Source organism: Girardinichthys multiradiatus, chromosome 6, assembly GCF_021462225.1.
Source record: "Girardinichthys multiradiatus isolate DD_20200921_A chromosome 6, DD_fGirMul_XY1, whole genome shotgun sequence".
In the NCBI taxonomy this organism is placed as follows: Eukaryota; Metazoa; Chordata; class Actinopteri; order Cyprinodontiformes; family Goodeidae; genus Girardinichthys; species Girardinichthys multiradiatus.
The window spans coordinates 36,528,825-36,544,834 of NC_061799.1; the positions used below are offsets into that span (position 1 = coordinate 36,528,825).

The 16,010-nt window shown below is 38.0% G+C and overlaps 1 protein-coding gene across 1 annotated transcript in view; it reads right to left on the bottom strand.

Moving 5' to 3' along the window:
- Positions 1 to 3,122: 3,122 nt before the first annotated feature.
- The window catches only part of st6galnac5a (ST6 (alpha-N-acetyl-neuraminyl-2,3-beta-galactosyl-1,3)-N-acetylgalactosaminide alpha-2,6-sialyltransferase 5a), an 87,956-nt gene continuing 75,068 nt past the window's right edge, over positions 3,123 to 16,010 (bottom strand). The window contains exons 4-5 of the mRNA XM_047369511.1: positions 13,998 to 14,105; positions 3,123 to 4,021 (exon numbers count right to left, since the gene is read on the bottom strand). Of these exons, the coding sequence (XP_047225467.1) occupies positions 3,763 to 4,021; positions 13,998 to 14,105 (367 nt within the window). The 3' untranslated portion in view covers positions 3,123 to 3,762. The remainder of the gene's footprint in view (positions 4,022 to 13,997; positions 14,106 to 16,010) is intronic.

The following is a 16,010-nucleotide window of genomic DNA, read 5'->3' on the forward strand; positions in this document are numbered from 1 at the left end:
TTCTCCAACAAGTCCTGGAAGTGTTCTAAAATGTCCTTGCATTAAGAAGCAGCTGAGAAAATGGTCTCAATTTACTCTAACCTAGTGAGCGATGGTAGAAAGAAATCCTTCATCCAGCTCTTGGAGGAGGAGAATCGTTAAAATACATAAAGTGTTTGCATAACCTTAACCTTAAACTTATTTTATTAGGAATTTATGTGCCAGAAAAAACAAAACGTTGGAGGAATGATGCTTGGTTTTCAAATGTTTTTACACATGGAAATCTGAAATGAGGCATGTGTTTATTTTCAGCCCCATCTAATCAAATACCCCTTAGTAAAATTCAGCCTTATAAAATCACCCAGTCAGTTAAACTACCTGTGTGTAGTTTAACCTTAGTATTAATCCAGGTATTCTGTAAAGGCCTCAGAGGCCCCAGCTTGTTGGAGTAACATTAGTGAACAAACAGCTTTACGTAGCCTAAAGAACACGACAAACATGCAGAGATGAAGTTGTGGAAATCATTTAAGCAGAGGTAAGTTCTTAAAACATCTCACAGAACATTACTCAATCCATCATCTGAAAACCTACCAGGACATGGCCATCTTTTCAACCTGACAGGTCAGACAATGAGAGCATTAATTAGAGAAGAAGCTGAGAGACTCACATTAACTCTGGAGGAGCTGCAGAGATTAATAGCTCAGGTGGTAGAATCTTCAACAGATCAACTTTTACTCATGCCATCCAGAAATCTGGCCTTATGGAAGAGTAGCAAGAAGATAAAGGTTAAAAAAATACTTTGTTTGCCACAGAGTTGACAGGAGGATGGATGAAAATAAAAACGATAATTGTGGGAAAAAAAACCTGTTAGAGGCTGTAACAGACTTGAGACCAGGGGAGAGGTTTACTTTCCAGCAGGACAATGACTCTAAACATACAGCCAGACCTAAGGTTAAATGGTTTCAGTCCAAACATGCTCATGTTTTGGAATGGTCCAGTCAAAGTCCAGATCTAAGAAAAACTGAAATTACTGTATCCTTTTGCTTCCACTTCACAATTATGCTCAACAAAAATACTAACTAAATACAATAAATATGTATTTGTAATGTGACAAAATGTTAAAAAGTCCAAGGTGTCTTAACACTTTTGCAGAGAACTGTATTCACTGCAGTTTAGTCAGGAACACTTTGAACATGCCTACACCTGATTAGGAGTTTTGAGAGGCAATCATGCTGTGTGAGTCATGACCAAGAGCATCTGTCAGCCCATTTCTTATGTTACAGAGATCCAGACAAAATCGACAGGGATTTAGGACCAGCAAGTAACGTTAAAAAAACCACGTCTTCTTTTTTCCTGACTGACAACCGGATTTTATTCATGAAGAAGGAGAGGAGATGAGGGGGAGTTCACATATAGTCCATAAAAATCAATCCAAAGCAAGAGATTGACAGATCACACACTTAGTTTAACAAAAAAAAAAAAAAAAGAAAACTGGTGTTTTTCTAAACTGTCATACCTCTGTCAGGTTATTTAGGCTCGGGGAAGCTGGAGCAGATGAATACTGCAGGATGGATGCTCCTGCTGCACCTCTGCTCTCGATCTTCATCTCATGCTTGTCTTGTGTGACATGGCTGAGCTTATACATGGAAATCCAGCTTGTAGTTAAATGAATTACACTATTAGCTGCTGACAGGAGCCAACAAAGACTTATGATATAAACATATAAAAGAAGTGCTCCCACGAGATAAAACATCCCAGCCACTGTTCCACAACTGTCAATCATCCTGGGTCTGCAGCAGTGCAAAGTTTGACTTGGACGAGCTCACAAAGCACACATCTAGAAGGCAGCACAGATGAAAGTCAGGGACATGATTTATTTAACTGCTTTGAAAGGGATTGAGCCTTTTGTTGCATGAGACGAACAGGACCTCATACAGTGTGACTTCCACAATGTTTAAAAAACAGATACAATTCTTTACATTTGAAATAGCGATTTACATTTTCAAAATGTCAAATTAACACCACTTATATATTGGCAATTTGTTGCTATGCTGATAGATTTTAGGTAGAGTGCCTTGCAAAAGTATTTATACTCCCAGAACTTATTCACCTTGTCTTATATTAAAAACCTAGATGTTTAACATGAGATTTTATGATAAAAACACAAAGTAGAGCAAAACTGTGAAATGGAAGAAAAAGGATACATGGTTTGAAGCACAATTCACTTCAGTTACAGCTGCAGGTCTTCTAGGATGTGTCTCTACCAGCTTTGCACATCTAGATACTAAACTTTCTGCCCATTCTTCTTCGCACAATAGCTCAAGTTTAGTTAGCTTGGATAGTGGAGCATGTCTGAGCATCAGTTTATATATCTTGTGACAGTTGCTAAATTAAACTTAGGTCTGGCTTTGACTAGGCCAGCATGCTTGGATCTAAATCAGTTCTGCTGATTTCTTCCGCGGCTTTAAGCCCCTTATAGCTTTTAACAGGTTTTCTCCTCCCTGTCTGCCCCTGCTGATAAAAAAAAAGTATCCCACATCATGATCTTGCCACCACCATGTTTCAAAGTAGGGACGGTGTGTTCAAGGTGATATTCAGTGTTAGTTTTCTGCGGCACACAGAGTTTTGCATGTGGGCCAAAAAGTTTGTAAATGATGGTATCATCTGACACTCTGACCTCTGTCCCCTATATGTCTTGTGGCAAACTTCTTATAACTTTTTTTTTTTTTACTGTGGCTTTCTTCAAACAACTTTTCCATGGAGGCCAGAATTATAGACTGCATGACCAAATGTTGTCCAGTGAACAAATTCTCCCAGCCAAGCTGTGCATCTCTGCAGCTCCTTCAGAGTCACCATGGGCCCCTGGCCTGACATTTTATGCAGACTTCCGTGGATTGGTAGGTTTACAGTCATGCCATACTTTTTCCGTTTCCAGACGATAGATTGAATGGCGCTCTGTGAGATGTTGGAAGATTGTTTTAAAACCTAACTCTGACTCTGACCTGTCTGCTGTGTTCCTTGGTCTTTATGATGCTGTTTGTTCACTAATGTTCTATACCAAACCTCTGAGGCCTCCAGACAGCTGGATTTATACTGAAATTAAACAGTGCACATCTTTTCCTATTTAGGTGACTTCTGAGGGCTGTTTGTTGCACGTGATTTTATTTAGGGTTATCAGAGTGAAACAGGATGAATACATATGCACACTCCACACTTTTAATTATTAAAAAAAATCAAACTTGTATAATTTTCCTACCACTTCACAATCAGGTACTGCTTGATAATTTCCTACAAATAATATTAAGAAATTGAGGCTTGTGGTTTGAGGGGTATGAAAACTTTTGCAAGGCACTATAGCTTAGGAGCATGTGTCTCTGTTCTGCTTGGATCTTTCATCCACCAGCCTTTACAGGGAGACCAACCTCCAATCTGTGTCTTCTGTGATCCCTCTGGTGAACACACTCACATATGCACAAACACCAGCAGGGCCCACAGTAATACACTGCATGCATGCTTTCAGAGTGTTTGAGGATCCTGCCTTCATGTTGAACTTCACACAAGGAGGTTTTCAAACAACTCTGAGCTGAATCATGTCCCTCCATTAACAAAACGCTGTCTGGGGCTGCAGTAAAGGCACTCCTCATCCATGCAGTACTATCCGTTTTTCTGCATCATTTCCGATCATGGGATTTAAGGGTCTAGTCGACAATCAGTGCAGGTGTCCTTTGTCCTTCTGAGATGGATCTCTAAAAGCACATCTTCAGCCCATCAGCAGTCACGTAGTCACGGAGGGAACAGCCCCTGCAGCTCTGCAGGGGCCGTTCCCACCAGTGTCCGGTTGGCTGGGAGAGGCGGGGGGCTCCAGTTCGGCTGATAGAAGTGGATGTCAAACATCCTTGCCCAGTTGGCGAACACTCGCTTTTCCGTGATGAAGCGGTGGTGGCTGCCGCGTTTGCCACGCTCATGAGAAATGTACATTGCACACTCGTCCGGGCCCCGTGGCTCGTAGTAGTGATAGGGGATAGACTGGTGCTGAGGCTCCCTGCAGACAGAAAAAGGAGAATTTTAGGAGAATTTAAATGAGTTTTATGTGATATCATGAAGCATTTTTCATTCCAAGGTGAAGAAGGATAGTTGCCTTTAATTTATTTGCTGAACAGATGAATTAAATTAGGTTCATATTTAAGAGTGGCATTTTCATCCAAACCTGAAATAAGAAAATAAAAAAAGTTCTTAAAAACAGCAACTTAATTTAAACTTGTATATTAAAATTCACAAGCGCATAGTTACAACTTAAAGCAGTTTTGACAATTTTTTTTTCTTATCTTAGATAGATTTCTATTATACATTCCTAATAAAAATGTGCTGACTTGGCAAATACAACTTGTACTTCTTAACAGTGATGGATTAAAAACCTCTGGGATTGTCTGCTAAACTGGTTCGTATTTGGCAGTATGCGTTGTTTGACAGCTACAAATCTGAGGGAACGAAAATCACTTGGGGTTCCTCAAGGCTCCCTTCTTGGGCCATGATTAATCAGTTTCTACATGCTACCGGCTTGTGAAAGAATAGATTTTTAAACATTGTTACTGATCTATAAAGCACTGAATGATCTTGGGCCTAACTACATTTCAGAGTTGCTGGTCAGGTATGAACCATGTAGACCAGTCAGGTTGTGTTCCCAGAACACATGAAATTAAGGCAGCATTTAGCTTCTGTGATCCTCTGAAAACAACTCCCAAGAAATCTAAAAGGTGCAGAGTATGTTGGTGCTTTAAAATCTGGACTGAAATTGTTACTGTTTTTAGCAGCTTTCCCATAAAGGCCAAACACAAATTTATCAGTTTCTTCTTATCATATCTTTCTATTTCTTTTAAATTAGCATTTTATTATTCCTTTCTTATTATGGAACATTGTTATTCTTTTGCTATATTGCTTGTCTTTAATGTAAAGCACTTTGAATTATACTGTGTATGAATAGTGCAATGGAAGTAAATTAGCTTTGCCTTAAATTTTAAACGGAGACACCAGTTATTCCAAATTTCCTCTTCCATAATAACTAGTGGGTTTTCAGTTGAACTGAGTGGTAATAAAGTTGGGCTTGATGTTTCTCAAATGACTCTACACCATTTAGATTATTATATTGTTGTTTTCTGAAGGCAGATCAGTCAGGTTCTTTTTAAATATTCATGAGGCATTTCATCAGTTTCTGAATTTCAGCATTTTCAGCAACATCAGTCATGCCCATATAGTCATTTATCATAATTTATTCATCAGGCTCCTGATATATATATATATATATATATATATATATATATATTATGTATTCATATAGTCATCAGTTTTTCTCTCATCGGATCGTGTCTCTCTGTGAGTCTACAAGCGACTCTGAGTCTGTAACCAGTCCTCATCCCTCAAAACCGAGGATCTACGTGTTTTAAACTGCAGGACTGATCTTGTAAACTGATCTAGCTGTCAAGATAACTACATTCACATCTCAAAATGCTTCAGCAGCAAGTGAAGGAGCGTGTTTGTGTTTGTGAAGTCAGTATGGGAACAATTGTTTCCACATTCAAGGTTTTATTTTTGTTAAAAAATGGCCTCTGTTTGTGGTCTTTGCTTATAGGAATGGGTTTCTTTGACGAGTGCAGCACTTGAGAGACTTTAAGGCAAATTATCTTTTCAATTCAGGTATCAAGTATTCACTGCTTCCATCTCTTCACAAACCCTGCTTCTGTTATCCTATGAAACAGACAGGATTAGGTTGAAAATGTTTGGTTAAAAGTGGCTGGGCTTTATTTTCTCAGTGGTGAATGCAGCTCACATTACGTCTGACACTGGACTGTTTTCACTGTCCAGTCTCAGCATTGACGCTGGCAGTAAAGAAAGAAAATGTACTACAATAGTTGAACTGATTATGAAATAAGCCTACAATTAATTTAATCCCAAAATTCTTCAAACCCCTGGCAGATTTAGGTTTGAAGTAATCTTTTAAATTAACTAACATGTTCCCTTTAACTGGAAGTAATATTGTTTAGGAGCGGATTGGCCAGAGTACTGGACTTGTATCTGAGAATTTGTGAAAGTAGCTAAAGATTATGGTGATTGCAAGGAGGCTTTCCTACCTCAAAGACCTTTAGTTCATCACCAAAGATAAATCATCAAAATACCAGAGGAAGCATGCAAAAATTTGGTTATCAATTATAAGAAGGGTTTGATTGCTGTAATGCCAATAAAGATGTTTCAACTGATTTTTGACAAGGGTGTAAATACATTTTCAAATAAAATGTAAATAAGACCAGACTTTTTTTTAGATTTGATACTCTTTTTACGTCAGAGATGCCAGTTTTAATATAATGAACCAACTTCTTCATTACTTTAAAAATGATTTTACATCTAAATCTGCCAGGGGTATGAATCATTTTGAGCTCAACTGCACACGGTAACTCTTTTGAAATGATTTGTCATGAACACATTTATTTACATCACAAGAACCTGGCATTTGTTTAAACTTAAATCTGTAATACATTTCACATTTGGCTGAGAAGAAATTAACTTTTTGGAGTTAATTAGTCATTGAGATTAATCATTTAAATGAAAGATATTTTATGTCACTGTATTGACAAAAACAAATGTTTAGGTAGTTGAATGTTCAAAAAGCTAACGTCATCCAAGGAAATGTAGTCAGGATGGCTAAAACAAGGAACAACTATGACGAACATTGCCCAGATTTGTTGTTAACGAATAGAAACAAGACTATTGTGGGGAAGAGAATCCATCCGTCGTCCGTACCCACTTATCCATGCTGGGTCACAGGAGCTGGTACTACTATCTCTGCTACACTATATACTACTATATAAAGTGCTGAATTGCTGTTAAGATTATGTACATTATAACATTGCAGAAATTTTATCAGTTTATCGTTATGTTTTATATACAGGGGTTGGACAATGAAACTGAAACACCTGTCATTTTAGTGTGTGAGGTTTCATGGCTAAATTGGACCAGCCTGGTAGCCAGTCTTCATTGATTGCACATTGCACCAGTAAGAGCAGAGTGTGAAGGTTCAATTAGCAGGGTAAGAGCACAGTTTTGCTCAAAATATTGAAATGCACACAACATTATGGGTGACATACCAGAGTTCAAAAGAGGACAAATTGTTGGTGCACGTCTTGCTGGCGCATCTGTGACCAAGACAGCAAGTCTTTGTGATGTATCAAGAGCCACGGTATCCAGGGTAATGTCAGCATACCACCAAGAAGGACGAACCACATCCAACAGGATTAACTGTGGACGCAAGAGGAAGCTGTCTGAAAGGGATGTTCTGGTGCTAACCCGGATTGTATCCAAAAAACATAAAACCACGGCTGCCCAAATCACGGCAGAATTAAATGTGCACCTCAACTCTCCTGTTTCCACCAGAACTGTCCGTCGGGAGCTCCACAGGGTCAATATACACGGCCTGGCTGCTATAGCCAAACCTTTGGTCACTCATGCCAATGCCAAACGTCGGTTTCAATGGTGCAAGGAGCACAAATCTTGGGCTGTGGACAATGTGAAACATGAATTGTTCTCTGATGAGTCCACTTTTACGGTTTTCCCCACATCCGGGAGAGTTACGGTGTGGAGAAGCTCCAAAGAAGCGTACCACCCAGACTGTTGCATGCCCAGAGTGAAGCATGGGGGTGGATCAGTGATGGTTTGGGCTGCCATATCATGGTATTCCCTTGGCCCAATACTTGTGCTAGATGGGCGCGTCACTGCCAAGGACTACCGAACCATTCTTGAGGACCATGTGCATCCAATGGTTCAAACATTGTATCCTGAAGGCGGTGCCGTATATCAGGATGACAATGCGCAGCAAGACTGGTGAAAGATTGGTTTGATGAACATGAAAGTGAAGTTGAACATCTACCATGGCCTGCACAGTCACCAGATCTAAATATTATTGAGCCACTTTGGGGTGTTTTGGAGGAGCGAGTCAGGAAACGTTTTCCTCCACCAGTATCACGTAGTGACCTGGCCACTATCCTGCAAGAAGAATGGCTTAAAATCCCTCTGACCACTGTGCAGGACTTGTATATGTCATTCCCAAGACGAATTGACGCTGTATTGGCCGCAAAAGGAGGCCCTACACCATACTAATAAATTATTGTGGTCTAAAACCAGGTGTTTCAGTTTCATTGTCCAACCCCTGTATATGTATATATTTTTTAACACTAATTAGTTGAATTTTCCTGGAGAAACAATGTCTTGTTTGGTTTTATTCTGTTCGCTTTTCAAGGAATTTGCATTAAATTGACTGGATTTGATGTATCAGAGGAAAAGCTGTAAAATCTGCACATCTCAGTTGTCATGAGAACTACGATGGACCGCTGAGAATCTGCAAGTAATCTTGCAAAGAAATGAAGCAGCATTCCTTCTTATCTGTCGAGATTGAATTTGCTCGCGGACCTTTAAATAATAACAAAAAGAAAAAAACTCTTTAATCGATCTGGGCCAGGGTCGAGGATATGCTGAACATTTAACAGTTTGTTCTCTTTTATTGAGAAATCTAATAAGGTTTGTTGCTTGTTCAATGTAACGCTCCAATTAAACGACTCATTGAGATGAATGGGACGTGAGCTGTAAACGAGATCAGTAAACTTTGCAAACGAGGTTGGTTCCCAGAGAAGACCTGAGTCTGGACTGTTTGTGTCATAAGCAGACAAATGTCACAACTGCTGAGAAGATTATCCACATTTCTTTGATGCATGTTGAATCCTGCCTGTTACCACCTGTGACCAGATGAGTATTTGGGAAAGGGTTTATGGTATTTTCTTTATGCAGATGCATTGATCATTATTTTAAAAACAGTGCTTTTCTCACTTATTGGCACTGTCAGAGTGTGACATTTTGGACTTTGTTCGTGGCTTTGTTGTTTATTCTTTGCTTAGTTGTTCTATCTTGGTTTTTGCATCATGTTTTCTAGTCCCTCCTAGTGTTTCCTTATTACTTAGTATGGTTTTTTTATTAGTATTATTGTAATTGTAATTATTGTAGGTCATTGTCTTCCTTGCATTCTCTAGTTTAATTCTCTCTCTTAGTATCCTTGTGTTTTTTATGTTTTGGTCATTTGTTCCTTGCACTCTTGTTTATTAGTTTCCTTTCCAGTCTATTCAGTCTGTGTGGTTAGGTTTGTTTACTTTGGTATTCAGGTTTTCTTAATGGGTTCTTTGTTGGGTCTAAGGTTATTGTTGTTCCCTCTAGTTTCTCTGTTTACTTTAGTTCATGGTTATTCTAGTTTTCTTATGCTTCCTCTGATTAATTATCTTGCTTATAGTTTTGCTTAGTCTGTGTTTTCTGGTTATTCTTATTAGTCCTTTTCCCATGCTCAGCCTTTGTATTCGTTTCTCTGTCTCCTTGTCACACCTGTTCCCTGTTCCTTTGATTACCTGCCTTTGTTATCCCACAGTATATTAGTTGATTTGGTATCTTTGTTCGTCGCTGGTTCCTTGTGTTCGTCACAACCTCGTTCCCTACCATGACTATGCTTTGTTTATGCTTCGCTTGGAAACCTATGCTACGTTGTGCCATGAGTACCTGCAGTGTTTTGTTACGTTTTTGACCTTTTGAGAATAAACTAAAGAATTACTAAGATGCGGCTGCCAAGCTCTTGTCTGCACTTTGGTCCGATCCAAAACCCCATCCTGACAGGCACCCCTGTGAAGATATGTATAAAGCTTCACAATCAATTCAGATGTTATGCTTCAACCGATTTCAGGGCTTCTTTTTGGTGTTGGGGTGAAAATTTTTTTTTCAAACGTTACATCTGGCACATTTGCAGGCAACCCTACAGTTTTGGAGCACTTAGGTTTCTGCCATAATATTTCTGATGGTTGGAGCCGACACACATGTTTTCGGCTTAGGTCTGGCAGCTAATATGGCCATGGAATGAGGTTGATTTTGTGTAGGGTAAATCTCTTCTCGATTTTAAAATCACTCTGTTTAGATTCCCACAACCTCTGGAACAAAAACAGGCCCACAGCATCACACATCCACCACCATACTTAAGCGGGCATGAGGTGCTTTTCGCATTTCCTTCAATGTTTCACACCACACCCACCTACACTGTTTGTTCGCCATCCCTCCCACACATCTAGTTGGTATGTAAATAGAGCCTGATGGTTGTCATGGAGACTCCAAGATGCCAGTCTTCTTGCTGAAGGTCTCCACCAATCAAGTTTTGAGGATAATTATTATTATTTTACTTCTCTACCATCCTTCTAAGTTTCAATGGTGTCAGTATAAACATGGTTCCTCGTTCAGCCTCATTAGACAGTGTTTCAATAAAAATGAAAATTAAAATGTAAACATTTTGCTCTGATCTTAGATCCAAGTTTAGATGAAAGGCTGACTTCCTTTGACCAATAAGGATTAACACACATAAAAACAGTGCTGTTCAACATAAATGCAGCTTCAATTTTTCTCATGATTTAGATTCTCGACCACTATGCCCTTTGACTCTCTCAGCAGCTGATAATTCAATTAGTACGTTACTTGAATAACATGTTCTGTTGTCATTCCCACTATGAAGAGTAGCCGAGACAAATGGGCCTCTGGTTACATCATATTTATAACATGAGAAAACAGGAAGTTGGGATTAATAATTAAAACTGATCAACCTAAAATGGTGAAGTATACATTTTTAAAAAATGCTTCAGTTATATATGTTTTGAAGGAAACTTGGCAATAATTTTGGGGGGAAATAATCATACATAAAAACCAATTATTTCTTTACGTGGGATTTTTTTTTACCCCACTGAATAAATGTACTCTAATTAAAGGTTGTTTTTGTCAAAATGTCAGTATGAGTATGCCATTGCATAATCCTTCATTTTTTTATTTTCTCTTATACTTTAATGCTTCTTCAATGGTAAAATTAGTCTTTAGTCTAGTTTTCTTTCAGACAGAAGTTTAAACTTTTCAGTAATATACATTTAACAAATAATGCATTAACTGCTTTTATGCTTTAGGTCATGCCATAAAACCATTGCAAATGTTTTTTTTTTTGCCTCTGGCATTACAAACTTCTCAAATAGCAAATTCAAGAATGCAAAGTCTTTAATTTTAAGTTGTGAGTTGTTACATTTTAAATGATAGTAAAAACAAATTGTCTATTTTTTGTATCGTCATAAACCCTAAGGCTTTTAGTAGCAATTTCCACCTGAAATTACATCCCTTAAATAAATGAAGTACAGATCCACAGTTGGAAGGTCAACATGCAAACATATGTTACCTGTGTAAAGGTAAGACATAAAAGAATATTTTTCAAGTGGAAGCTCTATTGCAACTGTTACTATGTCTGATGTATTTATGTTTAAACAAAACAAATGAAATCAAACACAACACACACAGCTCAATCGGGCTTAACGGGTTGAGAGGCATAAAGATTTTAAAGAAACTCCACTAGAAAGACAATTACAGGCAGCTCTGATGATCTTAAACGATTAAGAGGACCAATATAAATTTAGAATGACTTAAAAATCTAATCAGCGTTACATGATCAAATACTTGAGTGGATAAAGGATGGCCAGCATCAGTATATAACTGAAGGAAGGTTCTCAACAGATAAAAAAAAAATATTACATTATTTATTATCTGACCTTAGATTTTTATCAGTCTTAGATTTTACATAACTTAAAATACCTCAATGTACCAAATAATTGACATTTATTCCTTGCTGCTGCTTTAAAAGGCCACAGCACTGTTATCATTTAATAATCCGAGATACTGTGTGTGTTACACTGAACTCAAGCAAAGGTAACATCTTTCTCTAAATCTGTTCTTAAAGAGATATTGTGAAACAAGTCATATAAGTAAAGATCCTACTGTTATGCTGCATATCCACCATGATTCTTTATATTTGAAAACTACATTTCCTACTACATTAGGAATAGAGCTTAATGCATGAGAGATAATAAAAACTTGGCTGTTCTCTTTTAAAAACAACATAAATGCAGCTTTAATTTTTTTCTTAATTTACATTCCTGATCACTGTGTCCTTTGCCTCCCTCAGCAGCTGATAATTCATTGAGTGGCGGCCAATAACTGGATAGTTTTAATGACGCCACACTACAGTCAATGAAACATTTCAGGTTGCTGGGGGGATGCTGAGTGGCTCAGAAATTAACTGAAATGTAACAGCACAAAAGCCTTAAGTCTAGTTAAACAAAGAGAGAACAGAAAAAGGTTTATCCAGGTGGGCTGAACATTTTCTAGATGGTTTAACTCAAACAAAAGAAATTCTGTATTTAGCAGGTTTTCATTTAAAACATGCATGCTCAGTGCTGCTGCAAAGTCGATGACTAAATGCAACCGACTGTCCACTGTCGCTACATTCTCGTCCAGGAGGAGTGAATGCTGCAAGTCACTGACTCGATGCAATCTGCTGGGTTTTCTTAGATAGAAAACCTTTTTAACCAATTTGATAATAAACTGTATCTCCCTGCATTGTTTGATAACTAGGATCAATTGGAACATGTGTATTTGCCTTGGAATCTGTAATAAATTGAAAGAGACATGTTGTAAATTGGCGCCGTATAAGTAAAATGAATTGAATTGAATTTGAGCCAGAGTCTTCAGCGTGTTTTATTGTGATTTTATTTGATAGACCAACAAAAAGGGCTGCATCGAGGACTGAAGCCTTTGAATATGGCTCACGCATTTTAACCCTGTGTCACCGCCATACCCAACATGCTAACTTTTTTTATAGGGAATGACGATATATTGCTATCAACACGATATTGGCCAATGTTGGTCATTTTTTAACATTCAGATATCGTTCTGATTAGTAAAACTAGGCTGATATAAATAACCAATGTTTATTTCCATATATAATAATATATATTATATTGACTATCAGCCTTAACAGCAATATTAAATCGGATATTGATATTGGCCCAACATTTTTATATTGGTGCATCCCTAATTTCTAAATTGGCAGGGCGCATTTCTACTCAATTTAATACCCCCAAGGGAGCCAAGGTAACTCTGGAGGAGCTGCAGAGTCTTTCTGGAAGAATGGCAAGAAGAAAGCTGTAGGAAGTTCAAGTTTTTTATAAGACATGCAGGGGACCAGCAAATGTGTAGATGAAGGCTCTCTGGTTAGATGAGCTTAAAGTGGAACTTTTTGTACAAAATACTGCCTGTAAAACATGGTGGTGGCTGCATCATGTGGTGGAGATGCTTTTCATCAGCAGTGACAGAGAAGCAGATCAGAGTTGATGGGAAGATGAATAGAGCCAAATACGGGGCGATCCTGGAAGAAAACCTGTTAGAGGTTGCAAAGGACTTGAGACTGAGCCAGAGTTTCAGGTACAGCCAGAGCTATAGTGGAGTGGAAAATATCAGAGTATATTAATGTGTTAGAATGGCCCAGTCAAAGTCCACGCCTAAGTTTAACAGAAAATCTTTGACTGGACTTGAAAATTTATGCTCACAGACACTCTCCATCCAATCTGACTGAGCATTAAGATTAATGGGCGCTGCGGTGGCGCAGGATGTAAAACGCTTGCTTACTTGCAGCTGTAATTGCAGGGGCAGGTGCTTCTCTAAAGGATAGACTCCATAGGTCTAAATACAAATGCACATCACAGTTTAGAAATTTGTCTTGTAAAAAAGGTTTTTAGACCACATTTACTTTTCCTTCCACTGTTCCACAATTATGCATGACTATGTGTTGATCTATTACATAACCTCCATTGTCACCTCTACATTGAAATGTGAGGTGACAAAATGTGAAAAACTGCATCAGACAGGGTAATTATGGGCAAGGTATTATAGGTATTAGATTTCCACAAACATCTGCTGTCACAAAATGTTTTACCGGGTGTCTATTCTTCTTTTTAGAAACTGTTTAAATCTTTCTTATCAGGCATTTGTGCTGCTGTGACTGCAAAGCAGCATAGCCTGAAAACACTCTTAGAGATGGTTCTTGGCTGGAAAATTGTCATTTACATTCAGCTCCACGGTCTCACCTGCAGAAGTCCGGGGCTACCATGCCGTACACATTGATCCGATCGCAGAGCTCCAGAGCAATGGTCATTGTGAACCAGCCAGTGCTCAGCCAGGAGTTGGATATCTTCCTGTAGGGAAGAGGAGAAGGGTGAAGAAGAAGGAAGACCAACATTAGATTGGTTTGATACATTTGAGATGTTTTTTTGATTAACTGGGATGGATAATCAAAGAATCTCCCGTCAATGTTTTACCACAGAATAAAGATTTATCTTAATACCCAGGTCAAATAACCTGAATGCAGATCATTCAGGTCACCTCCCAGCTTCATTAAAATACAAATCCAGCCTATATATTGACAGATACCAATGAACCCTGATAAATAATCAAACCCATAATCAGAAGGTAGCCCTGGTCCTCGTGTGCTGATAGTTAAAACCCCATTTTTTCAGCTGCAGAGTGGTCCGTCTGCATCTCCACCACAAATAAATGAGCTCAAATCACATTTTTCTGAGAGGAGTTCTGATGAAATAAATATAAAGTGATATTTACATTGCATTAAGAAATCTCTTTACATCTACATGTTGATCAGCTCTGAAGCACGACTGCTCTCAGATGTAAAAAATGGTGTTTTAACAGGTTTCATCACTTAAAGGGAGTTGAAAAATTATATAAAGTTACAGTAAAGCTTAATTTCAAAGATAAAATAACTGAATTATTAAACTGGCTTCAACTGGTCTATTTTATGTTTTTATATGTATTTGTTGTTTTTTATTTTGTCAGTTTCAGACCTCTGTTCATATTTAATTTTTGAAATTTGTATTTTTCTCTACTCTATCACCAAGAACAACAGTCCAAACAAAATTTGATTAACACAAACAGTAACTTTGTCTAAATGTTTCGATGTAAGGATTTTCATTGGAAATTCAAACAAATTTAATAAAAAACTGTCAAATAACATATAAAATGATGTGAATTTCCTTTCTTTGTCGAATACCAGGCATTCAGCATATTTGAAATTTCACTGCTATGAAAATATACACATCTATGATGAAGCACAAATCAAAAGAAAAACAAATTTTATAATTTTTTTAAAACGTGCTGATGTGTAAGAAACCAGAACTGACAAAAACAAGAATAAAAACAAATAAATAAATAGATGAATTTATAGATTAATTGTTTACTAAATTGGTTTTAAAAACGGCTGCATGGTGGCACTGTTGCCTTGCAGCAAGAAGGTCCTGGGTTCGACTCCCGACCAGGGGTCTTTCTGCATGGAGTTTGCATGCTCTCCCCATCCAAGAGTGAGTTCTCACCGGGTACTCCAACTTCCTCCCACAGTCGAAAACCATGACTGTTAGGTTAATTGGTCACTCTCAGTTACCCTTAGGTGTGAATGTGTGTGCATGATTGTGTGTCTCTGTGTTGCCCTGTGATGGACTGGTGACCTGTCCAGGGTGGACCCTGCCTCTCGCCAGTAGACCGTGCACCAGCTCCCCCGCAACCCAGTACAGAGGAAGTGGGTGTAGAAAATGAATGGATGAATAGTTTAAAAAATAAACTTCTAGGTCTATTTGTTTTTTATTTTACTAAGGATTTCATCAGTTTTAGATTGTTATACTTAATCCAAAAAAAACCCCAAAAAAACAAAGCTGTTACTAAGATTTTCTCTGTGGTAAACTTTGAGAGAAAAACTATTATTTCAGTGAAAAATATTTAAATTTAGGTGCTGTCTCAAAAAATTGTAGTATTTCAGTTTACATACACTATGTTGCCAAAAGCATTGGGTTACACCACCAAATCAATGCAATCTGGTGTTCCAATCACTTTTATGCCTGCACGTGTATAAGGTTTGGTGTGGAGAAACTTGACTGGTCTGCACAGAGTCCTGACCTCAACCTTTTTGAACACCTCTGGGATGAATTAAAACAGAGACCTTGTTTACAAAATAGTTAAAGTTGCTATCACTGGCAATGGTGGGTCCATCAACAAATCAGACATTATAGCTTAAGAACAAGATGTTATCAAAGTTCATG